The sequence below is a fragment of the Ictidomys tridecemlineatus genome, chromosome 7 (genome assembly GCF_052094955.1).
Source record: "Ictidomys tridecemlineatus isolate mIctTri1 chromosome 7, mIctTri1.hap1, whole genome shotgun sequence".
NCBI lineage: Eukaryota > Metazoa > Chordata > Mammalia > Rodentia > Sciuridae > Ictidomys > Ictidomys tridecemlineatus.
In genome coordinates this window covers 192,518,219-192,544,955 of record NC_135483.1, presented here as the reverse complement: position 1 = coordinate 192,544,955, position 26,737 = coordinate 192,518,219, and the positions used below count along the sequence as shown (strand labels likewise).

The 26,737-nt window shown below is 43.1% G+C and overlaps 1 protein-coding gene across 6 annotated transcripts in view; it reads right to left on the bottom strand.

Moving 5' to 3' along the window:
* Nucleotides 1-13,420, bottom strand: part of Atg16l1 (autophagy related 16 like 1) — a 36,815-nt gene extending 23,395 nt beyond the window's left edge. For 5 of the 6 annotated variants that reach the window (XM_005326414.5, XM_005326415.5, XM_078018260.1 and 2 more), the window contains exons 1-5: nt 13,130-13,419; nt 8,476-8,569; nt 3,543-3,648; nt 2,768-2,841; nt 1,833-2,084 (exon numbers count right to left, since the gene is read on the bottom strand). In XM_005326414.5, coding sequence (XP_005326471.1) covers nt 1,833-2,084; nt 2,768-2,841; nt 3,543-3,648; nt 8,476-8,569; nt 13,130-13,244 — 641 coding nt within the window. In that variant the 5' untranslated portion in view covers nt 13,245-13,419. Of the gene's footprint in view, nt 1-1,832; nt 2,085-2,767; nt 2,842-3,542; nt 3,649-8,475; nt 8,570-13,129 lie in introns of all 6 variants that reach the window. The other variant, XM_078018259.1, reaches the window with a different exon arrangement.
* Between the last annotated feature and the right edge of the window lie 13,317 nt (nt 13,421-26,737).

Sequence of the window (26,737 nt, the reverse complement as noted above, 5' to 3'; positions counted from 1 at the left end):
AAACCAAACATCATTAATAATATAATTCCCTCCAGTCTTTCATATAAAACTGGGGTGTTATGAATATAGTTCATTTCACTCAACATATTTCATATTTCCAGTTATATCACTGTATTTTAGGTATCAAGTATTCTTTGTTGGTGGACCTTTATTTTATTCATTTATTTATAAGCAGTGTTGAGAATTGAACCCAGTGCCTCATACATGCTAGGTAAGTGCTCTACCACTGAGCCACAACCCCAGCCTCAGTATCAAGGTTTTTTTTTTTTTTTTTTTTGAGAGAGAGAGAGAATTTTTTAATATTTATTTTTTAGTTTTCGGTGGACACACCATCTTTGTTTTTATGTGGTACTGAGGATCAAACCTGGGCCGCACGCATGCCAGGCAAGCGCGCCACCGCTTGAGCTACATCTCCAGCCCCAGCATCAAGTATTCTTAAAATACATCATCTTAGTGCTGGGGTTGTGGCTCAGCGGCAGAGCACCACCTAGGTTGTGCGAGGCCCTGGGTTTGATCCTCAGCACCATATTAAAAATAAGTAAATAAATAAAGGTATTGTGTCCCACTATAATTAAAAAATAAAATATTAAAAAAAAATACATAATCTTAAATGGCTTTATAAAATTCCATTGCATGAACATATCACAGTTTAATTGTTCCCCAAGGTATGCGCTATCTTTTTTTTTTTTTACTACTGACGAAAAATATGCCATCACGAATGTTTGTCAAAAAGTCCCCGTACTTCCTTAGGACAAAGTCCAACAAGAGGGGGCTCTCAAGTCCAGAATGGTAGGATCCTCCTTATTCCAAACAGCCCTCAAGCAGTCAGCAGCCTCACACTATCAGTACTCCTGCCCCCTAGCACCCCTTTCTGTGGTATTTACTGACCACAACCAAGTCTGCTCTTATAAACCACCTATGCTTTGTGCTCATCTTTCCTTATTGACTCCATTATGGATATTTAAGAGAGCATTTCCTGGTTCACTGTTTTAGTGTCAGTGATGTTGAGAAACCTAAAAAATTTTGAACTGCCACCCTTTAATATCATTACTTTTATGTTTGGAAGGTCCTCCAAGACTCCTTTTTAGGAACTCTTCATAAAATAAACAGACAGTCCCTCAAATTTTCTAACTTGACCAAGGCTTTGATTTTACACTGCCTTTCCCATCTAAGTGGATTTATTATGTGGGAGGGCATAAGCTCAGTTACTCCTTAGGATTCTTCCTATAATCTGTCTTCTAAATGAAGAACTGAACTACTGGTATGGGGATTTTAGAAAAGGGTTCAGTTCTGCTGGGCTTCTGTGAATAGTGCATCAGCTAGTTTTCTTTGCTTTTCTAGGTGAATCATACCCTTCTCCCAGCTTTCCCATGTTGTATCATGGGTTTGGTGCCAAAAGCTTTTGAATTGGTTGGTCAGAACACATCTGGATAAAATTGCTCTAAGAGCCGTATTGCTCGTTTGAATGGGAGCATATGTAAGGCAGTGGACATTGAGCATGGACGTCATAGATTAGGGATAGGGGTCAGGTTTCTAAAAAGCTTCATTTTTACCACACAGATGCAAACTCCTAGTGTAGAGGATGGGAGTGCTTCCTGGCTGTTGGTCAGAAGGCCTCTGCCCTGCCCTTCTGGGAGGTATTCCATGGCTCAATATTAAGTATTCTTATAAACGCAAATTTCTTTTATTCTCACTTTCACTATTGGTAATTCTGTTAGTGTTTTCTGTTCTGCACAGGCCAGGTACACTCTCACCCCCCACCTGTATGTTGTTTTCTTTTTAAAGAACCAGCTTCTGCTTTGCTGAAAATGGAGACCACTGACTATGCCCACCTGGAGTCCTTTTCGTTCTCTGCATTGAGGCGGTTGGCTTCCTGGGCTTTCTCAGCCATCCATCTGGTGACCAGCTCCTGGTTTTCTTCAGTAGTTTTCCTCAGTTTCTCCTCCAACGCAGTAAAAGTGATCTGCAGGGCATCGTATTCGTCCTTCAGGGTCTGGTTGGCTACCTCAAGGTCTTGAAGCTTGCTGCGTAGGTCCAAGCACTCTGTCTCCAAGTCAGAGATAGTCTGCAAACATTCTGCAATTCTGAAAGCATGCCATCAGAAGAGGAAGTGTCCTTGGCCAGAGTCCTGCACTACAGCCAGAGGACGGGGGCAAGCCAACTATGTGAACTTAGCCCAGTAGCATAACATGAGCCACACACCAGACCTGGACCCACAGTGTGCAGGACAATCCTATTAGGAAACACCCAGTGCAAGGTTCCTCCTGCCCACAAATGACTAGTAACAAGAGTTTTGAGAAAAGTAGGATTTGAAAAGGATTTGAAAGAAGGGAAACTTTAGGTATTTTTGTGAGGCTCTGCAGCTCTATGGTGCTAAGATTCCAAATCCCCATTTTCTTGTTCCTGATCAAAAATGATCCTGCTCACTTACACACCACCCATGAGTCCCAAGCTCTCGGTATAGCCTCAGCTCCACTACAGGAAGACACCAACATCCACACAAGGCCACCATGAGAGGACTACAAATGCTCTGGATCCCTTGCAAGGGCCAGTTATTTCCCTAGAGAATGTTGGGACCCTAGGGGCCAAAGGGCATTGAGCTTGCCTTTCCTTGGCACAGAAAAAGGGCCCAGATTGCATTGACTGGAATAAGACACATGCTGGCTGCAGCGTGGCTACCACTGGTTACAGGCCCATTCAAAGGGTACAGCAAAACACAACATGTGAACCAATCACCAAACCCCAAGGAGGAAAAGTTTCTACTCACTTTGCTTCATTCATCTGCATCTCCCTGTCCTTCTGCTGCATTTGGTTGTTCAGGTCAATCACCAACTGAGCTAACTGGGAGACAGAGAACACTCTCCTAAGTCACTCGAAAAAAGAACCTCACTTGAAAACCAATAGTGGGTGACTGTCCACGTAATTTTTAATAAAGAAAGGTGTGTGTTTGAGGGGTTGGGCAAAGGTAGTGAATGGTAGAGGGGGCATGCGTGATGTGCCTAGGAACTGTCTGCTGTTCCCTTGCAAAGGGAGATGTGGATGAACTGGAAGTGTTCTAGGTGACTACCAGGTTCTTGCTGAGAATACCTGTGTACCTCCAGATCTCACATCAACTTGGCTGAACTGCTAGTTAACTGTCTTCTTTCATTTGGAGCTTTGCATTGATGACCATCCAGGGTAAACACAACTAGGACTCCTTCTAATAACTGAAATTTTGGAGTTCACACTCAAAAAGTTTCATAAGTATTAGAAAGATCTTTAGTGAATCAAACTCTAAGCCCCTTTTTGTTCTCAAAAGCTTCCTCACTTGTGTCTCTCACACCATTGTTGAAGCATGGTAACTGGGTGGTTTGACCATGGCTCACCTCTCCACGAAGGACCTTGCATTTCCTCATGTTTCCCCACTCTTTCAATCCCACAAAGAGAGCTTTTAATGCCTAATTTAGTTAGACTGCTGCTAATTCCCAGGGAAGTGGCTGATCTCCCATCTCCCCACAGAACCCTTGAAAGAGAAGACAGAATGGGAGAGGAGTTGTCTTTACCTCCCCACGTTTCTTGTGCAATTCAGTCAGTTCTTCCTGGTGTTTAATCCTCAGCTCTGCCATTTCTTGTAGTTGACTGTCATTCCATGTGCCATCATGTCCAGGACTAATCACCACCAGCCAAATCAAGAAAATATGCAAAAAGGGTGGGGGGAATCAAACTTCAAACCTCTCCAATTAGACAATGGAACAATAACCCCAGAATTTCAAACATGTACATATCAGCCTAGCTAAGAAACCATTTAGTGTTCCCAGTAATACGTGGAAAAGTAGAAGTTGTGAGACACATGGCATAGCAAACCAAACACCCCATGCCACAACCAGTCAGGGCAGGAATAAACGGCTGGGTTCCTGAACAAAGCACAGGTAAATACAAAGCAGCCAACCAGCCCACTCACTGCTAAGTGCCTGAGTGGCAATCATGTATCAGCTACTGCTGATGCCAGGAAGACAGGGACTATGGAGCTCTGCTCATGCAGCTGACAACCAATCAAGCAGATGGACAATAAAGTAAAGCCATGAGGAACACGCCAGGTGGACTCAAGAGAAGGACCCTCTGAGGATGGAGCAAGCCTGAGAGGAAGCACAGGGTGTGTGTGGGGGGGTGACAGCTCAGATGCCGAGGGACAGAGGAGCTAAGGGAGAGGTGCAGAGATCATGCCAAACTTCCTTAGCCCCCCGACGACGGTGGTGTTCAAAGACCACTGGATGGATTTGAGCAGATTGCAAAAAGGCAGGGGCAGAAACAGGGAGACCCATTAGCAGGCTCTGAGGCTCACACTATGGTGGCAGCAGGGAGGTGGGGAGATGTGTCAAATTCATTTTGAAGAGACCTGCCTTGGAACTGGAAGTAGGGTCTGAAAGACAGGGGTCATGTATGATCAAGACCTTTGATCTGAGCAATTGGTAAAGGGCAGGTGCCCGTCTACTGAAATGGCAAGACAGTGGGTGCGGCAGGTCTGGGGAAGGCCTAAAAAGATCAACTGTGGACATCCATGTGCATGTCAAGTGGAAAGGTTCCAGAATCTGAACCTCTGGAGATCTCCAAGCTAAAGGCTTACACGTACATGTTCCTGAAGTCTCAGAAAATGAGTTTAGATCAGAAGTGAATTCACCAGGTGTGATGGTACACACCGTATTCCCAACGGCTCAGGAGGCAGAGGCTGGAGGATCAAAGCCAAGCCTCAGCAAAAGTGAGGCTCTAAGTAACTCAGTGAGACCCTGTCACTAAATAAAATGCAAAATATGGGTGGGGATGTAGCTCAGTGGTCAAGTGCCCCTGAGTTCAATCCCTCGTATCACTCCCCGAAAAAAGAGTGAATTCAGTTTTGAAAACTTTGCAGGCTGGGGATGTATAGCTCAGTTGGAAGAGTGCTTGCCTTGCATGCAAAGGTCCCTGGGTTCAATCCCCAGCAACCCCCCAATACACAAATTGCAAATTATTTATATTATATCAAAAATAGCAGTACACTCTGATCAAAGAAAAATTCTAAGATGTCCTACCTTCCAAAGGTAAAAGGATAAAGAGATAAGGGAACTAATCAGTTAACTACAGTTAGCTGCAAACAAAACACCAGAAGCCTTATTTTATTGATAAGTAAACTAGAAAATCCTTGGTCAAGAGTTTGGCTTTCTTATAGCAGCTTTCATTTTATAAATCTTTTCTCTAGAATGCCAGCTCCTGGGGAGAGGCCTTGAAAAATTGACTTAAAATCCCATCACAGCAAACCCTCAGGGCCACCATCCCCTGTTTACAAATACAATTTCTGGACTGTGAACCCCAACCAAAAGCAACTAGTTCTCCTTATGGGCTACCTTCCTATCCCAAAGCTCTCTAAGGGATGCATACATGCAGGGTGCAGGGCTTTTTACCCTCCTCAAAACTGAAGTCTTTTTATTTCAGGAATTCCCTAGCCTCAAGAGTTTTGGTTTAACAAAAACTAGAATTTTGAAATTAAGCTCAGGAGGAGGGTCTGGGCTGAAACTACAGAGGAGCATTACCAGACCATACTGAGTAAGCAGGTAAATCTAATGCTCAACGAAAGCTCATAGAAGGCCGGCCAAGATACCCATTCTGAAAGGAGAGGGGAGAGCAGCCCATTACATATGACCTGTAACATAATAAAAAGGAGGGAAGGAGGGGTTGGGGCTCAGAGGTAGTGCCCTTGCCTGGCATGTGTACGGCAGTGGGTTCAATTCTTAGCAACACATATAAATAAATAAAATAAAGGTCTATCAACAACTAAAAAATAAAAGTAAAAATAATAAAAAAAAAGAGGGATGGAGGCAGTATAATAATAATCCTCCTAACTTCACCCTCCAACTCCACATGAATACCTGCTGCATATCTAAGCAAGACGACTCACCTTTGAGGCGACCTGGCACTTTACTACATTAGCCCATGAAGTACCATGAGATTAGACACTGGAACATGCCTTACATGAAACCATCTAAAATTAGGAAGACCAATTAGAAGGTATTGTACTAAATCCTTTCATTTAAATGCAAAGCAATATGGACTATGTGAAGCAATACATGTGGCCCCTCCTCCCCAGGAACTAGCATTCTAGAAAAAAAGATTTGTAAAATGAAAATTAAAAAATTAAAAAAACAAGTTTTGGGTCAAAGACTTCCTATTTTACTCACTAAAAAGAAAAAAAAAAAGCTCAAAGGTCAAAGGTGCTGGGAATCTGCTCATTCACAGGGCCTCAGAGTGGCTAGGAAAGCAGTGGCACTCAGACTTTAGAGGTTATCAGAATCACCTACAGGGTTTTTTTTGTTTTTTTTTTAACCAATTTTGGTACCATCATCCCAGATGTGGAACACCTGTAAAACTTAAATACAACATGCAACATGTAATCATATAATTTAAAAATAACAATGTAAGGGCTGGGGATATAGCTCAGTTGGTAGAGTGCTTGCCTCACATGCACAAGGCCCTGGGTTCAATCCTCAGCACACACACCCCCCCCAAAAGTAATTATAACACCATTGACATGAATATAATACTATATGTGAAGTCTAGATTATGATTTTCAACCTATTTTAATGCTCCCGTGTCAGTTTTCTTGAAATATTCAGAGTTAAAAACTTGGGACATAGAATCTGTTTCTAGCCAGGCACCGCAGCATCTGCCTGTAATCTCAGCAACTCTGGAGGCTGAGGCAGGAGGAAGATCGCAAGTTTGAGGACCGCCTCAGCAAGTTAGCAAGATCCTGTCTCAAAAAATAAAAGGGGCTAGGGATGTAGCTCAGAGGTAAAGCACCCCTGGGTTCAATCCCCAGTGCCCCCAAAAAACAAAGGAACCCCCCCCTACTTCTTAACAACTTCCCAGATGATGATACTCATTCGGGACCATACTTAGAAAACTATTCTCAGGCTGAAGAGTCAGAATTTTGCCTCTAGGCAAAGTGATGAAAACACAAGGAAAATCTAATAACTGATGTACAGGTATAGAAATTCCTGGTTAATTACAATGAAATGAGCAGGACCCAAGGAGAGAGAGAGGAGGCATAGGGAAGGAAATCAACTAGGCACTTATCTCCTCTGAATATCTTTAACACTAGCAAACACCCCTTTGTGCCCGGTTCATACTGCAGTCACAAAAGCCTGAAGTAAGCAGACTCTTCAAAGTCCAGGTATGAGAGAAAGGGGCTAATGGCAAAATAAATGTAAACTAAGGGATAGATTGAGAGACTGTGGGGCAAAGAACCTGGGGCACTAAGTGGATACATGGAGGGGAAAGATATTGAGGGAGAAAGGAACCATAGATGACTCATGGGAAACAAGGACACATTAATAGAAACAAGATAATCAGGAGAATAAGACAAATTACAGATAATGTTTGTGGGAAAAGACTTTCAATAAATTGACTATCCCAGTGAAATTTAGCCAAAAGAATTGTTAGATATTTATTTACATCGTAACTAATATCTTAAGTACTATGAAAGAAACCCCAGGAGTGAAAGTAACAGGATCTCCTGAACTGTTATTAAGCAAAAAACGGAACCCAGACAGGGGAAACTATCTGTGCTTTGGGATCTTTCCCACTCTCGCCTCCCAGGAGACCATCTTGCCAGATTAGGAGACACAGATGGCAGGCAACTACTCAGAAGATTCCCAATGAGGCCATACCCACCACTTAAAACAACAACAAACCCTTAAATTTCTAGCTTTGTTTCCACAATTGCCAAGTGTTAATCGATGTGCAAAAAGAATAAAGCAATAGATAAATATAATGGGCACTGTTTCCAGACCAACAAATGTGCAAACATCATGGAAAGAGGCCAGTAAGACTCTTGAATAAGCCCATTTAAGCTGCTTTGATGAAGCATGACTTTGATTTTATGAACATGACCCTAAGTAATGTATACATACAGTAATACATACATGAGTAAATATTTCAAACACCCTATATAAACATGTGTATGTAACACAGCAGGGCAAACACTTTCTCTTAAAATACAATGAAGAAACAAAAGCTTGTTGCAACCTGCTAATTTGATTTCACAAGCTAAGGTTGAAAACATTAAATAAGAATCAAACAGACCTTACTGTATAAAAGGCAATTTGTGCTTATTTGCCAGTCAATTCTGTTTTAACAAAAGTTCTGTAAATCTATTCAGGAATATTTACTTGTCTCTAAGTATTCCTGGGTTAGGAGATAACCTGACCTAGGGTTACCACGTGAACTGCTTGAGAAATTCCTCAAGCTGAGAGCATTGTTCTGGTAAGTCTTCTAGGTATGTACGGATCTTTTAAACAATGCTTTCAGTTATTTGGTTTTAGCAGTTCTTATTTGAAAGGAGATGACAAAAACTGGAATGGAGCATAGAAGAAAACAGTACTTGGTTTGCTTTTAGAAAAGTGACAACTGAACTGAGACAAATGCTAAAGACAATGACATAAATAATAAAGATTAGTTTCAAAATACCTTATTTCATGCCTGTTTGGTATATCATGCTTTTCAGCTTGTAGTTTCTGGGCCAACACTGAATGAAGATCCGACTTTTCCAGCAACTTGTTATCTATATACACAAGAAATAGTTCAGAAATTAAGTTATTATACTGTATTTATACTTTATATCTTACAAAACTTGGGACAAAAAAAAAAAAAAAAAAAAAGAAAAGACAGGCCTGCTTTGGCATCATTATTAGGTATCAAAGTGTGAGGTCCTCATTATTGCATACTGTAACAATCGTATAAAATCTAGGAACATACATTCCTAGATACTTCTTGACCTAACTTGGGCAGCCCAGCTACAGTAACACCTGCAGGAATGTCACCCCTCTGAGGGAGTCAAAATGTTCTTCTACTTCCAAAATTAACTGTTTTTACCTTGGGAATTAAAACACCAATGGCAAAGTGAAATGCTATGTACCAGTTGGGCTTAGTGATGCACACCTGTGACCCCAGCAACTTGAGAGGATTGAGAGTTCAAAGCCAGCGTCAGCAACTTAACGAGGCACTGACTCAAACAAAATAAAAAATAAAAAAGGACTGAGGATGTGGCTCAGTGGTTTAAGTGCTCTGGGTTCAATCCTAGGTACAAAAACAAAACAAAACGCTATGCACCTTTAAGTAATACAGAAGCACTTGAATTTGGCAAATATGACTACCGTTTAGATCAGGACACTATGCACTATGAGTACAAACACAAATGAGAGTCCTTAACAGGAAGGAGTCCAGATCTAACGTGGTAAATTATAAAAAGGTCCAGAGAATAATGACTTGTTTTCATGGATGGTTTCACGGGTGGTGACATGAGTTAGGTCTCAAAAGAAGAAGATGGTTCAGGAAGAAGGAACAGCATAATTTTCTGTTAAGTAGCTGAAAATAAAGGTTGAAGCCAACATATGAAAGAGTAAGACGAGAAATTTATAGATTTTTCTTACTGACAATAATGAGAGTTTGTAAAAGCAGGTTGTTACACTAACAGAATGAGGGGGACACTATCCTCATTGGAGGGTCATGGCAAATAATCCCTGTTATAAAAAATGAGATTAACAAATAGAAGTTCATTAAATTTATTAATATGGGGTTATATGAAACACATAATAGAAGGAGCATATGGTAGAAGCTTAATACCCTTCTTCACAGGGGAGAGGGAAATGGAGAAAGGCAAGAGTGTCTTATTTTACAGATGTCTCCCAGGTAATCTGGAGATAAAAGCCTGTCTGGGTGTGCTTAATCTTTCCTAGTTATTTTGATGAAATTGCTAGGGAGGAAGTTTAAAACAATCCAATTTCTTTTGGAAAGTTTTCTCAGTTTGATAAGAGAGCCCCTCCCTGTGCTTGGGGGAGAAACCAGGGAAGATTAGGGAGACCTGGATTCTGAAACTGTTTCTTCAGCTCAGCGTGTCGAAGTGCTACCCTCTGGGGTACCATCTGGTGAGCATGAAGCAGAACAAGAAACTGACCATGGAAACCTTACAGAACAGCTACATTTGAAGGAGGTGATTACAAACCCTGTAAGTCTTGAGATAAAAACTGCTCCAAAACAAAATTTTGATAAGACTTATATTAGCAACCCTTCCTGTTAAAAGAGCTTCTCTATCTTGACTCTAGTTTCTCCTTGATATCTGAAAATAGAACTCCTGGGCAGAAACAAAACACTTTCTTCCCTTATGCTGGTTGAACAGATCAGTGCAGCTGAACAGGAAGGAAAGCAATTCCACCCTTGGAGATCACCAAGACACAAGATATTCAAAAGGGCTTCTTCATCTTTCTCTTCAAGTTCTGGCAAGGATTAAACAGGGAACTCCAGGCTGATGGAAGGTGAAAACTTAATTGGCTTGGGAAGGCTGGGATTTGAGGAATACTGGTTTTGTACAATCCATCTGGAACTGTTCTCCCCAAATGTCAACCCTCCAGCTTAAACAGAATGTCTGAATAGTCAAGTGTCTCACTCTCGTGCCTCCTAATTTCTCATCCCCATCTCTTCTCTAAGCCCTGCAAGCAGGCACTACCCATCAGTTTAGTGGCGCACACCTGTAATCCCAGCTGCTCAAGATGCTCTCAGGAGGATAGTGAGTTCAAATCCAGCCTCAGCAAAAGTGAGGAGCTAAGCAACTCAGTGAGACCCTGTCTCTTAAGAAAATACAAAATAGGGCTGGGGATGTGGCTCAAGAAGTAGCGCGCTTGCCTGGCATGTGCGGGGCTCTGGGTTCGATCCTCAACACCACATAAAGATATCGTGTCCACCTAAAACTAAAAACTAAATATTAAAAAAACAAAATACAAAATAGGGCTGGGATGTGGCTCAGGGTTGAGTGCCCCTGAATTCAATCCCCAGTGCAAAAAAAAAGCACTCTTTCGATCTCTAATCTCTTGTTCTGACTGCTCTACATCCCCTCGACTTGTCATGAATTTTTAAAAAAATTTTTTAAATTCTTTTTTAAGTTATTGATGGACCTTTTATTTATTTAATATGAGGTGCTAAGAATTGAACTCGGTGCCTCATGCATGCTAGGCGAGCGCTCCACAACTGAGCCAAAACTCCAGCCCACCATATCCATTTTTGAAGTGCAGAAAAACATTTAATTGATGTCTATGGGGTTATGAGCACCTTACATTTATAAATTATTATAAAGATGGCTTTCAAAGCACTTAAACACAGCACTGCTTTTATGAAGCAGCAGAGCAAGCTTCATCCCCACTTTATAGCTACAGCAAATCAGATTCAGAAAAGTTAATTGAAAAAGTAAAGGGACAAGTGGGGATTCTGACCCAACTAAATGTATTACCTTTTAAAGAATGAGCACTCAGCCAAGACCTAAGAACTGAAGTTACATAACCTATGAGAGAATCACACTGAATAAGAGGAGCTTCTTCCTATGCTTCTGAAATAGTTCTGGTCTTCCAGGTTCTCTAAGAGTATAAAGAATTGACCATGACAGTTGCACAGCACTCCCTTTTCCTAAAGGGCTCCCCTTTTTAAAGAGGACAGAGGCAGTGAAGGCAATAAAGGGTCATTTCTTGGGAGTTCCAGCAAGAAAAACAAATGCAAAAGATAAGGATCATGAGCCTAAATGTGGAACCTATCCCCACCATTAATCTGCTATGCAACCCCAAATAATTGTTTTACTATTGGCCTTAATTTTCTCAGATGTAAAAAATGGCAAGAGTAAAACTTGCTCCACCAAATTTCAAAGATCCCAATTATTCACCACAGTACTCAAACTTGTCTGCATACCAGAATAATTTGGGAAGCATCCTAAAATGCCAATACCAGCTGAGTGTAGCGGCCTGTAATCCCAGCAACTGGTGAGGCTAAGGCAGGAGAATTGCAAATTCAAGGACACAGCCTGAGCAACTTAGTAAGACCCAATCTCAAAATACATATTCTAGCATAGCAATAGGGCACTTGCCTAGCATAGGTGAAGCACTGAGTTCAGTCCTCAATACCATCAAAAAACCTCCAGATACACCTGTGTTCTTTCTACTTCCTTTTACTCTGGTTTAGTTGATCTGGGGTGTGGCTTGGGCTCTGCACTGTTTATTTTATTTTATTTTATTGTTTTTTAAAGAGAGAGTGAGAGAGGAGAGCGAGGAGAGAGAATTTTTTAATATTTATTTTTTTTTAGTTCTCGGCGGACACAACATTTTTGTTGTGGTGCTGAGGATCGAACCCGGGCCGCACGCATGCCAGGCAGGCGCGCTACCGCTTGAGCCACATCCCCAGCCCTATTTTTATTTTTGTAGTTGTAGATGGGAAGCATGCCTTTGTTTATTTTTATGAGGTGCTAGAAATCGAACCCAGTGCCTCAGGACTTGCTCTGCCATGGAGCTTTTTAGCCCCAGCCCCTCTGATTTGCTGTATCTATCAAGTGGGGATGCTTTTTAAAAATCCCCAGGTGATTCTAATGCAGCTGCATTTGAACACCATTGACTTAACACAATCAGAATTCAATAACAGGCAACTATTTGTACTTTGAATCCTCTCATCAATCCTCAGGCAAGAGGAGTGGCGGCTGCTTCCCTCAAATGTGCAAGTAAGTTGTAACTTGGGGAGGTGGGCAAGGATCTATTCGTTAGGACGTATCTGAGAGCGAGAAACACTTCTGTACCCTTAAAAGGCAAGAGGTGGTGGTGAAGAAATCCACTTTCCCGCTGGTGGTTTTGCATCAACAGCAGAGGGTACCTTCCTCCCTACTAAGGAAAGAACACCGAGTTGGAATAAGGGCAAAGGACCCTCAGAAGCCAATGGCCACACGCTCTAGGACACTAGGCAACGATGCTGACCCCTCTCGTTGGCGCCTGATGTCAACCAATGCCTGCCTCATCAGCGAGATGGCCCGACGCGATGCTTCTGGAGCCCACCTGCCGAAGTGCGCCAGGACGGTGTGCAGACTCAAGGCACCTGCCCACAGTGCACACAAGACTCGGTAGGGGACCCTCCACAACGACCCCCAAGGGTGAAACGAAGGAAGAAAAAGGCTTCAGGGAGACTGGCAGCGTCCGAGGCGCGAGGCACCCGGGGTGGCAGCCATGCGCGCGGGCGGCCTGGGGCTCGGCCTTGGGTTCTCGCGGGCCCCCGGCGGATTCGCCCGCCCGCCCCTCTCCCGGCCTGCGCCGGCACTGCTCACATTGCAGGATGATTTCCTCGAACGACTGCCTCTGCAGCCGGTCCCGGCGCCTCAGCTCCTCCGCAATGTGGCGCTTCCAGCGGGGAAAGTCGGCAGCGCGGAGGCCCGAAGACATGTCGCACGCTGCCCCGGCGCTTCAGCGCCGCCGATCCCAGCGGAGGCAGGCGGCCGCAGCCCGCAGCATAAGGCGACCAGAGAGCGCCGGAAGGCTAGCAGCCCCAGAGATCAACTCCACGCACAGGCCGCCCCGAGGCCATCTGGGACGGTCTTCCGGTTCCCGCCGGAAATGGTTTAGTGGGGCCGGAAGACCCGCCTCCTCCCCTGCGTCACACGCCACACGCAGGCCCGCGGCCCGGGCCGTCTGGGCGCTCGCTAGTGACGCCAGCCCGAAACCGGAAGCGTCGAGGCATAGAGATGGCCGCTGGGAGGCGTCCTGGCCACGCTGGAGACTCAGCTCTGGCGGGAAGGAGGCCGAAGGGGTCGTTTCTGCCTGCTGGTTGTTTCCTTTATGACTTTTACGTGTTTAGTATATTCCTACTTGGTCTGCCCCCTTTTTCTTTATTTTCTCAGCTTACAAACAGAAGTAGGGGCCGTTGCCCATGAAGGATCTGAATAACAACCTCCCTAAACCTCGGTTAAACAGGGATCGTAATGATACGATCTCATAGAGTTTTAGTGCACATTACAAGGGAAAATCTAAAAAAACAAAAGGGAAAACCTATCTCACTCAATTAGCACTGTGCCTGGTACGAGGCAAGCCTACCTTTACTTTTTTTTTGGGGGGGGGAGGAGTACTGGGGATTGAACTCGCGGGCGTTCGACCACTGAGCCACATCCCCAGCCCTATTTTGTATTTTTATTTAGAGACAGGGTCTCATTGAGTTGCTTAGCGTCTCGCAGTTGTTGAGGCTGGCTTTGAACTCACGATTCTCCTGCCTCTGCCTCCCATGCCGCTGGGATTACAGGCGGGCCCACCGCACCTGGCTAGATCAACCTTTGCTTAGACATCAGGTTCATTCTGAGGACTATCCTTAGAAGCTTTGGCTGCATTACAGGGCATCCCACTGATCTTAAAAACAGGCTTTATTTTGCAGTAGAGAAGTGGAATGCAAACAGGAACCGATAAAGGGTTTGAACAGTGTATCAGAGTTTGTGTTAATCATTAAAATCGTAGAATGAGAACCTCATAGTAAAGGACTCCTTTGAAGGTAATCTAATAATGCATGTATTTGTTGAAAGAGGGAGATGGAAAATGCACAGGCTTTTGAGAAGATGACATTGGTCAGCAAACTCAGTAAATGAAAATTGAGTATGATGTGATTGCCTGAACTTCCATCTGCCTTTCAATAGGTTAGTAAATTTAGTGCATGAAATTGGAATTGGACAAAGTAGGAGGCCAGAGGAGAGAAAAGGAATGTCAGAAACTATCTTCCAGTGTGGCTCCAATCTTTAGGAAGATCCTTTACAGATAAGAAAACTTCCCCTCTCCCATGTAGCAGATGAGGAAGGCTGTCTTGAGCTATATCATTAAAGACATTTCATCAGCAGTCATTGTGGCATGATCTGAAGTCATTGGAAGGACCCCTGGAAATCAGAAAAAGAAATTACTTTCTCTTACCCTGCAGAAAATGAAGAAGCAAGTTTTGGAAGTCACTATGAATGCCCCCAAACGAAACAGTGGCACCAGTCTCAAAAGAGCATAGTGTCACATAGCATAAAATTTTAACAGTGAAGTCAGGCACAGTGGCACTCACCTGTACTCCCAATGGCTCAGGAGGCTGAGGCAGGAAGATTGCAAGTTCAAAGCCAGACTCAGCAACTTAGTGAAGCTCTAATCAACTTAGTGAGACCCTATTTCAAAAAATAAATAAATAAGGGCTGAGGATGTGGATCAGTGGTTAAGAGCCTCTGGATTCAATCCCTGGTACCAAAAAAAAAAAAAAAAAAATTGACAGTGAAGCATGTCACTTTTCCTGACATGTTTATGATTAAAACATTTATAAATTTGCCAGGCGCTATAATCCAAGCAGCTTGGAAGGATCTCAAGTTCAAGGCTAGCTTCAGCATTTAGTGAGGCCCTAGGCAACTTAGAACCTGTCTCAATTTTAAAAATGGCTTAGGATGTGGCTTAGTGGTAAAGTGCCTCTAGCTTAAGTCCTCAGTAACAACAACAACAACAACAAAAATTAACAAATTTGCTCAAATAGCAATTCCCTTGGAAGTTATGCCAAGAAATATTTGGATACATGTCCATATACAAAAATGTTCATTATGGGGCTGGGGATGGGACTCAATGGTAGAACACTTGCTTAGCCCTGAGTTCCATTAACACCACCAAAAAAAAAAAAGAATGCTGTGATGACCTTTTTTTTTTTTTTTAATTAATAGTGGATATTGAGAGATTGTTTAAATTGCTGTGTGTTGTCAGAAATTGTTCATAATAAAAGCAATATACAGCAATATATAATATAAATTTGATTTGTGAAAATGTTCATAGCTCTTCATAAACAATAAATATTTGTTAACCCAATGGATAATTTTTATTTTTTTTTATTTTTTATTTTTTAGAGTGAGAAAGAGGAGAGAGAGAGAGAGAGAGAGAGAGAGAGAGAGAGAGAGAGAGAATTTTTAATATTTATTTTTTAGTTCTCGGTGGACACAACATCTTTGTTGGTATGTGGTGCTGAGGATCGAACCCGGGCCGCACATGCCAGGCGAGCGCGCTACCGCTTGAGCCACATCCCCAGCCCCTGAGCCACATCCCCAGCCCCAATGGATAATTTTTAAAGTGGGATATTAAGTCTGCTAGATCTGCTCTCTTCTGCTCTATCTAGCACACAGCTGCTGCATGCTGAGCCCTCTTCCTTCCTTCTACTTGGGTGCTGCCTCTCCCTGCCTGGCCTTTGGATTTACAGTGTGCGTTGGGCACACACTTCCTTTCTGTGTTCTCTAAATTAATTCCTATGACTGAGTTCCCACCTCAGTAGTTACTTTCACACAGCCTGCAGATAACAGACCTTCTCAGCCAGGTTAGCTCACATTTATACCTCTTCTTCTCCTTTCTTCTTTTGCTACTTCAGGGATTGAACCCAAAGCCTTGGGCATGCCAGGCAAGCACTCGACTCCCAAGCTACATACCCAGCCCTTTTTATTTTGAGATAGGGTCTAAATAAGTTGCCCACATTGGCCTTGAATCTGAGATCCTCCTCCCTCAGCCTCTCAAATAGCTGGTATTATAAACATATGCCACCACACCTTCTTACCTCTCTTTATAGCATTTAGCATATTTACAGTATCACATTTATTGTATCATGTGATACTTGATTGAACCCAAGGGTCCTTAACCACTGACCCACATCCCCAGCCCTTTTTAATATTTTATAAAGACAGGGTTCCTCTGAGTTGCTAAGTACTTCACTAAGGCTGGCTTTGAACTTGATCCTCTGCCTCAGCCTCCAGAGCTGCTGGCATTACAGGCATGTGCCACTGTGCCCAGCTTGTATGTGTATGTTATATACATTTTCTAATTGGTGGACATTATAATATTATTAGGTATTTAAGAAAAAGTTCTAGTAATGAACATATATATATATATATATATTGATAAAATCATTTACTTGGCAAGGTGCTGGGCTCTGTGTGAGATAACTAATAAGCAGGAAGGGCTCTGCAGTACTATGAGCCATATATTCTTCTATTTCATGTTTTATAACTCATTTACTCCTCACAATAACCCAGTAAGTACTAAATAAAGTTATTGTAAGCCACTGTTGGCATCTTCCTCCTCACATACAGATGAAAAATCTGAGACACAGAGGGTTTAAGTAATTTGCCTGAGGGTTCTTGACTAGTAAGTGGTGTGACCTGGATTCACATGCAGGCATTTTGATTCTGGCATCTCTGACCTGAAGTACTCCATCATCCAGTCTCTGTTCCAGTCAACATTGTGGTTTGGTTCAGCTACAATCCATAAAACAGAATTGTGTGTGTGTGTGTGTGTGTGTGTGTGTGTGTTTTGCTGGGGCTAAAACCCAGGGTCTCAGTCATGATAAGCAAGTGCTACCACTGAACTACATCCACCAGCCCCAAACAGAATAATTTCAAATAATACCAAGTCATTCCTGAGTGAGCCTGGAGTGAGAGCATTCTGGTGAAGAGTGAAGGTGGTGATGAGAAGGACTCAGTGTGTCCACAGACCCCAAGGGAATGGCTCTACTGGGAATGAGTAATGGGAAGACAAAGCAATACGGTTGTCTGAATATTCTGGTGACAGATAATGTATCTCAAGAACTTTTATGTGGTCTGGTTAGTAAGTGTCTACAGGATTTAGCATGCTTTACTGGGAAGCAGCCTCTGTGAAATAGATTATGACTGCCTATAATGTATATAACATAAATGTGAAATATCCCAAGATTCTTGCAACAAAATGTTATTTTTAAAAAATTTTTCTTAGTTGTAGATGGACACAATGACTTTATTTTTATTTATTTTTATGTGGTGCTGAGGATCAAACCTGGTGCCTCACACATGCTAGGCAAGTGCTCTACCACTGAGCTACAACCCCAGCCCACAAAATGTTATTTAGCACAAATTTGCTTACAGGAGGAGCGGAAGAGGCATCACTTATTGAAGAATTTTCTTTACAAAAAAAGTCTAGTTTCACTGAAACAAAGCTCCCCCAGCATTAGCATAATGGCGTTTTCTTTCTTTCTTTCTTTCTTTCTTTCTTTCTTTCTTTCTTTCTTTCTTTCTTTTTTTTTTGTTGCTACTGAAGAGTAAACCTAGGGGTGCTTAACCACTGAGACAATCCCCAGCCCTTTATTATGTTTATATTTAGAGACAGGCTCTTGCTGAGTTGCTGGGCCCTCGCTGAGTTGTTGGGCCCTTGCTAAGTTGCTGAGGCTGGCTTTGAACTCATGATCCTCCTGCCTCAGCCTCCTGAGCCACTGGATTACAGGTGTGTGCCACCACTCCCAGCATCATAATGGCATTTTCACTGCTGAAACCTTCCAGTAGATTCTTGCCTTACACATCAATACCCTACATCTCATCTGTGAGACCTTCTAGCTATGCTCCAGTTTGGAGGACTCCCAGGTCCAATCTTTAGAGGACTGTCCTGTTTACTCTTTCCTTGCCCTTTGGTCTTCCCTATTTTCTTTTGTCTTTCCATTAGCAAGTAAAAACCAGTCCAATCCCAGTAGGGATCCTCATAGGACTGGACATCTTGAGGCAAAAACACCCCAGGCTTGGACCCTGGCCTCAGGAGCTCCCTCTGGAGGAAGGAGATCTTAAGGTGTTATTTATGGAGGTGAGAAACATAGAGCACAAAGGCTGGCCAGAAGGCAAAAGGTACCACGGCACTTCAGTTCTCTTTGTGTTCCTCTTTTTTTTTTTTTTGCTTGCTCTTATGTTTTTAAAATATCATTTCCTGTTTTTGTAATTCTCTGTAATCTTTATTTCCACTCCTCTTTAGGTCTTCCCAAGCTCATATCACTAAAAGTGAAAATAAACTAAATTAGCCTGTTAACTGTTAGCTGTCTACTGTGTAAACCCAGTAGCTACTAGAGTAAACTGAAGGATAGTCAAGAAAGCAACCTACACAGGTTTTTAGACACATGGATGATCTCTCCAATTGTGGAATTTTTTTTTTTTTTATAATGTTAGGGATTGAACCCTGGGCTTTGTGCATGTGAGGAGAGCACTCTACCTGAGCTATCCCCAGCTATCCCAGCCCTCCAACTGTGGTATTTTATATGACAGTAAGGATGCTCCCTTATAGGCATATGTCATTTTACTTTTTTACCCCTTGTTTTTTCTTTGTTTAGTGTTACTGCTTTTCATATACATGCATATTGCAGGAAATTTTCATTATAAAAAATCTCTGTGCTGGCTTGGGTGTAGCTCGATGGTATGGCACTTACCTTACATAGCCCTTGATTTGATCCCCATCACCACACAACAACAACAACAACACTTTTGTGCACATAGATTAAACCAATGCAGTTCATTTTATCCACGCTGTTTACATTTTGACCTCCAGATTTCATATTTTGAAAATGAGTGGTTGACATGGTGGTATTATTTTTATATTCCAAGCATTGCAGAAAAATGCAGCTGCCTTGGGAGAGCTGAAGCACTAGGCTGTTATTTCCTCGGTGTATTGGCAGCCCAGTATCTGGAACACTGGGCCTGAGGGGTCCACATGGGAACATCCTACACACTGTGTGTGGAGCTGTCTCCTTTAGTTTGTTTCTTTAATCTTTGAGGAAATGATAACATTTTTCACAGGCAAGTGCCTTTGCCACTATGAATAGTTAACATTTATTGAGTAATTTTTTTCCATGCCAGGTACTTTGTTCTCATGGATCAATTTATTTAATTCTCACAACACTGTGATCTAGGTGCTATTAACCTTTTCTTTTTTCAGATGAGGAAACAGGTACAGAGGTCAAGTGACATTTGACGCCACAAAGTTGGTGAGGACACAGCTGGGATGTAGTTAAAGTACCTGCTGCCAGAAATCACCCGTTTACCCATGCCATGACTGGGTGTCAGGCTGCCTTTGTAAGGTTGGGATGGTGTGGCATGTTAGACGGCTTCAGGTGACAAGTGGTACGCACTGCCTTAAGGGAAAGGGAGGCTATTGCCTGAATTCTGCATAGGTTTGTATATGGCTGGACTCCAGGAATCCCTGCAGCCACGACTCAGAGCTGTCAGAATGTTCAGCCCTTGGCATCTGCTCCCCTCTAGATATTGCTGCTTCAATTTCCTCTCACTTTGAGGCCTGTCTTTTTTCTTACCCAGTTCTTCCATAATCATGGTGAAAAAAACAGCTCCTCAACAGCTCCTCAGTGCAGGCAAGCAGTTGAACAGAGCTGGCCCTTCTCAGCTCCAATCTTAGTTCCCAGGAAAGGACTCTGACAGACCACCAGGTGCCCATGCCTAAAAGCCAGTGTGGCAAGGGGTAGACCGTTCTTCCAGAAGAGCTCCCTTTGCATAGAGTGGGAAGGGCAGTCCCCAGTAGGGATATTTAGAACACACATGTTTGGACTTCAGCTTGGATAGCCCAGAACCCCTTCCCCCATTCTTTTGGTAAGAGATTCTGCCCTCCTGGCTACACTCATTCTATTTCCATGCTCTTTCTTGGAAAAAAAAATGGTCCCAGGAGTAGGAACCCTTCCTCATCCTATGCAGAAATTTGAAACTGAATCTGAGAGAGAAATCCTCTTTTTTCTTAGTCATGAGATATGAGTGATAGGGATCAGATAGAAGTGCGCAGTGGGAACATGGAGTTAAAGGAATGGTTCTATAAACTGACTGAGTACGCTGACCCCCACCCGCTTTCTTTTACTTCTTCTTTTTTTCTTTTTTAAGCAATTTACATGCGGCCCTGCTTGGATTAAATGGATTGGATATGTTGTGTTCCTCAGCAAACTACCCATTTTCTTCAGGACAAATGCAGGCCTGAAATACCAATAAGAAGAACACAGGTTATCCTGAAGTGGGGGGACTTTTGTGACCCTTATACAGACTGGATCCCAAAACTCAGGGAGATAAGGGTAATTCCCCCTATCCATAAAATATGTAAGAACAGGTTTCAATTAGAACTGTTCATTATGGGCCAAAATAACCAAGAGTTGTCTTGTGCAATGAGGCCTTGAAGTCTGGTGTCATCCTTCTTTCAGTCAAAAGTCAAGAGGTAAACCAGGGTGAGACTCTGGAAACTTCTTTGGGATGCCCCAATAAAGCTGGAGGGAAAAGAGGTGTGCTATCCTTCTCCTCTGAGAGGACCCACTCTTTCCCTTGAGAGTTTCCCCTTTCCCTGTTTCCTATCACTTCTGGTAAACTCATGCCCATTGCTTGAAATCTTTCTAGCCTGCTGGCAAGAGTCAGGGTGAGCTAGGCTGCCTCAGCTCAGCAGCATGGCTGGTGCTTGGTAATGATAGACCCAACCTGATCTTTTATGAAAATTGGGAGCCATCTTGCCACAAAGCCATGAAAAGCTAATTTCGGCTTTACTATAAATTACTGCAAATTCTGAACCTGCTTGGAATGCCTACCCGTGCCTTGAACTCACCCATGCCTGGCTCTCTGACCAGATAGCAGCCCTCTCTGAAACTTTAGTGACACCTCATAAATATTGGCCTTCCCTGGCCAGACAACGACCCTCTCTGAGGCTCTAATGGTCCTCATAAATTCTGATGTTGGGGCCAGCAAAAAAAAAAAAAATGTAAACTACCATTAGTGTGATGCTTGTCAGAGTTCTGTTATCTGTAACCCCCCTTTGTGTAACTTTCTGGGCTATAAAGCTGGGCTGTAGGAAAGGTGGGGCTGCTGTTTTGTTCCCGCCGTTTTGGGAGGGAAAGGCAGACCGGCCGGTTGAAATAATAAGCTTGCTTTAATTTGATTTTAATTGGAGTCAGTGGTCTTTTCTTGCGTCCTGGTCTAACAGGTAACTTGAGAATACATGTCTGGCTCTGCTAGAGGCCAGGTCTGAGTCTCATGCAAAGGCCCATCTGAAGAAAATGGAGCAACCCCACAGGGAGAAACAGAGGTGAGAAACCTAGGGTCCTGATCAAGTCTTGGCTCTAGCTACTCCTGAGCCTGGCCTAGGGCTTGAACCAGTGCATTCCCACATTTCACTTAAGCTGGGGTTTTGTTTTTTAGTTTTTGTATTTGTTTTTCAGTACTGGGGCTAGAACTGGGGTCCTTCTACATGCTAGCAAAGCACTCTACTACTGAGCTACATCCCCAGTCCTTACCTATTTATTCATTATTTTTGCATCACTGGGGATTGAACCTAGAGGGTCTCTACCACTGAACCACACCCCACACTCTTTCAAAATTTTATTTTGAGATTGGGTCTCTCAAAGTTGTCCAGGCTTGCTTTGGGCAACTTACCATCTTTCTGCCTCATACTCGCTTATACCAACACACCTGGCTTCAGTTCTTAATGGCAGTATTTGATAGTGAGAGAAATTTTAAATTAAAAAAAACCTGTAACCCAAAAGGTACAATCAGAAATATGAGAGTAGACCTAGAACATTAGAAAATACTGTTGTTGCCATATGTTGAAACTATTTTCTCTTCTACCCCTAAACAGAAAGTGAAGGGACACCATTTCAAAAAGCACCATTGGAATGACTCATGAGATATTTATAACTCTGCAGAGTGCCTGTCCAGCCCGCGCTCCCACGTGGTAGAACCAGAAAGTGTACAGCAGTAGAAGAGGATTTTTTTTTTTGATACCAGGGATTGAGCTTAGGGGCAGCCAACTACTGAGCCACATCCCCATCCCTACTTTGTATTTTATTAAAGACAGGGTCTCACTGAGTTGCTTAGCACCTCCCTGTTACTGAGGCTGGCTTTGAACCCACGATCCTCCTGTCTCAGCCTCCTGAGCCACTGGGATTATAGGTATGTGCCACTGTGCCCAGCTTGGAATAGGATTTTGATTCAGCAAACAAATATTTAAATATTGTTGTCATGAGATAAAGCTCTTTGCTTAGGTATAAAAGACATTTATTTTATGCTTAAAATGACTTAAAATTGAAACAGCAGTTTGTTGAACTTGCTCTGCAAATCTGAATGCTGGGGCACTGTTCCTTGGGGAGGTTGGTCCCCAAATAAGAAGGAGCCATTCAGGGACACAGGTCCTACAGACATGGGGCTCCAGGACCTGCCACTTTGCCTAAGATATGACTTCTGCATTCCAGCTTTTCTTCCTGACACTCTTTTTCCAAAAAGGAAAATTTTCTTTCTCAAGTACCCACTAGACTTTGGACTTATTTTTAAATATATATTTTTTAGTTATAGATGGACACAATACCTTTATTTATTTATTTTGTATGTGGTGCTGGAGATTGAACCCAGTGCCTCATGCATGCTAGGCAAGCACTCTACCACTGAGCCATAACCCTGGCCCCAACTTTGGTCTTTTATTAAGCTTCCCCACAGCTCAAGTTTCCTTGGAAATCCTTCATACCTTCCCTAGTTTTGTCAAGGAATATGCATGGAGAAATGGCTACTCCATTTACCAAAGTAAGCCTAGTACAGCCCTTGTTGCCTGGGAAGTGTGGGGCAATACATAGCAGGGCAGAACAGTCTAGTGTGTTTTCTCAGTCCACTCTGTGTTGCTAGAACAGATGGCCTGAGATGGGGTAATTTATAATGAACAGTAGTGTTTTTGGCTCATCATACTGAGTCTGGGAAATCCCCGGTTGAGGACTGCATCTGGTGAGGACCTTCTTGCTGGGTCATGCCATGGCAGACATCACATGGTGACACTATAGTGCCGCAGTCTGGCTGGGCACAAAATAACCGAGCCGCCACGAGGCACTTAAAGGTTCAAACAGGAACTCCTTTATTTCCCGAACTCCCGAGAATGCCACCCACGTGGCCCTTCCAGGAACCCCTCCAACCAGAAATCCCTCCTCCAGAACTTCCCCAACCAACGCAGGAACTCCAAAGTGGGGGGGGGGCAGGCGGACAGCAGGGGTCTAATATACAATTGAATACACAGCTTAACGTAGCCATCATCATCTCAATGGCTGGCTGGCGTCACCTCTCAACCACTCCCTTCTGGCAAAAATGCCATGCGTCATTCCGACTAGGCTGTGGCTCTCAGCACTATAGTGCAAGAGGGGGAAGAGGACCGGATTCATCCTTTCATTGGGAATCCTCTCCCATAATGAGTAATCCCTCCTTCAATAAATGTCCTTTCATGAAGGCAGAACCTTCTTGACCGATCATCTCTTAAAGATCCCACCTCTCAACACTGTTACACTGAGGATTCTTTATAGTTTCTTCCTTTTTTCTTGTGGTGCTGGGGATTGAACCCAGGGTCTTGTGCATGCTAGGCAAGTACTCTACCAACTGAGCTATATCCCCAGCCCTGAGGATTAAGTTTCTAATACCTAAATTTGGGGGCACATGTTCAAACCATAGGAACTGCAAAGGATCTTAGGAAATGTTCAACTGATCTTCCTTCAGGTTGAGATGATCTAGTCCTGCCCTTAGGAAGGCCACATTGAGGTCCAGATTCAGATGGGCTTCTCTGGTCTTTTCAACCTTCTCTGAAATCTGCTGTGGGCCTCTGCCCTAGACCTTGGGAATGTACCCTTGATCATTACCATAGCGGGTACAGTGGCCCACATCTTCTCCCTACACTATCTCTTTCTCCTCCCTCTCATTTTCTTCAGTTCTCTTTTCTTCTCTTCCCTCAAAGCCCTATCTTCTTGGTGTCCAAGATGATCTCACTGTGTGAAGGTTAAGGTTATCTACTACTCCCTGCTTCAATTTCTCAGTTAGGGGTGTGTGTATTGGGAGTGAGAAGAAGTGACCTTTATGGTGCAGAGGTGGATAGTAAGGAAATATCTGAAAGACAACGGGCTCTTTGACTCTTGCAACTGACTGCTCTGTGCCTTGTTAATTGTAAGAATATCTTTCTTCTTGCAAGTCTTAGCTTCTATTACAGAAGCCCAGCCTCCACCCCACACCCATTATTTTAACCTTAAAAGTTACCAGCTTAGGAGAAGATAATGGGGGTGGGGAAGAGAAGGACAATACTCATTCTTTCCCATGCGCAAGAATTATAGTAAGGATTAGTCTACAGATCTGTGAACCTGAGCTTTGGTGGACTTTATATGGGAAATCAATGACAAGCAGCCTCAGGTCAGCATTCTGTCAGCAGGTTTCCTCCTTGTGAAGTTAGGGTGACTTGAGCTGCAAGCAGCAGAAATCTTATGAGATAAATAAACCAGGATTCACCAAAACGTGTCTATAGGCTGAATCCAGACAGTGGTTGTTTTTATACACCCCTCAAGCTAAGGAGAATATCTGTCTATTATTTTGGTAACAGGGATTAAACCCAGGGATGTTTAACCACTGAGCAACATCCCGAGCCCTTTTTTTTTCTGTTTTTTTTTTTTTTTTAATGTGGTGCTGAGAATGGAACCCTGTGCTTTACATGCTCTACCACTGAGCCACAACCCTAGCCCCCTTGTTTTTATTTTTTATCTTGAGACAGAGTCTCACTAATTGCTTAGACTGACTTTGCAATCCTCCTGCCTCAGCATCCCAAGTCGCTGGGATCACGGGCCACTGCATCTATCCCTGAGAGTCTTTATATTTTAAAATGTAAAATGTACAAAAGACTATCATATTAGCCTTCAAGGGAGTAGTGCTGCTCATTTTGCCTTTTAGCTTGCAAATTCTAAAATATTTTCTGGGCTAATCCTTATAGATGTTTATTATTTCAGAAAACAGAAAGTCCCATGTGGGGGTGGGCTTCAGGTTGGTTGTGGAGTATGGTGGGCAGTTTGGAGTATGGTGGGCAGATCCCCGTGGATCCCAGCTCTTTTCATCTTTCTACTATGCCCTTTGGGGATTGAACTCAGGGGCACTCAACCACTGAGCCACATCCCTGCCTATTTTGTATTTTATTTAGAGACAGGGTCTCACTGAATTCCTTAGGACCCTGCAAAGTTGCTGAGGCTGACTTTTTTTTTTAAATTTTTTTCTTTTAGTATATTTTTTTTAGTTGTCAATAGACCTTTATTTTATTTATTTATATGTGGTACTGAGAATCGAACCAAGGGCCTCACACATGCTAGGCGAGCACTCTACCACTGAGCTACAACCCCAGCCCCTGCTGAGGCTGACTTTGAACTCATGATCCTCCTGCCTCAGCCTCCCAAGCCACTGGGATTACAATCGTGTGTCACCTTTCCCAGCTGCTATGCCCTTCTTTTTTTTTTTTTTTATTGGTTGTTCAAAACATTACAAAGCTCTTGACATATCATATTTCATACATTTGATTCAAGTGGGCTTCTTAATGAAGGCATTGTGTTTGGGCTGAGAGCAAATGACTGCAATACGTGCAAGTCAGAAAATGATCTGAGGGACAGAAGCAGTGGTGCAAGCCTGTAATCCCAGCAGCTCAGGAGGCTGAGGCAGCAGGATTGCAAACTCAAAACCAGCCTCAGCAAAAGTGAGGCACTAAGCAACTCAGTGAAACCCTGTGTCTAAATTAAATGCAAAAAAGGGATGGGATTGTGGCTCAGTGTTTAGGTGACTTAAAAAAAAAAAAAGGAAAATGACCTGAGGAAGTGATTTCTCTTCTAGGAATCTCTTAGGAATGTGAAAACTTATTCCAGAAAGGTTCCTAGTGGAATCTTCTTCTTCTTTTTCTTCTTCTTCTTCTTCTTCTTCTTCTTCTTCTATAGACACAATACCTTTATTTTGTTTATTTATTTTTTAATGTGGTGTTGAGTATTGAACCCAGTGCTTCACACATGCTAGGCAAGTGCTCTGCCACTGAGCCACAACCCCAGCCCCCTAGTGGACATCTTCTTACATCTCACTGGCCAGAATGGAGTCACATGCTGGTTCCCTGCAATGGAAAAGCATCACCTTTAGGCCACCTTGCTCCTCTTGGACTGGAGGTGTGAGACTGGCTGAGTGGGAGGAGCCGGTACCAGTGTAGCTAGTCTCCAAAGCTCCCCCTCACCCCTGCTGTTCCTGTGTAGTCTGAGTCTAGGCCACTGCTATGTAATAAAATGAAATATGGTGGAAGAATGGCTGCTTTCTTTCAAGGTCAGGGATAAG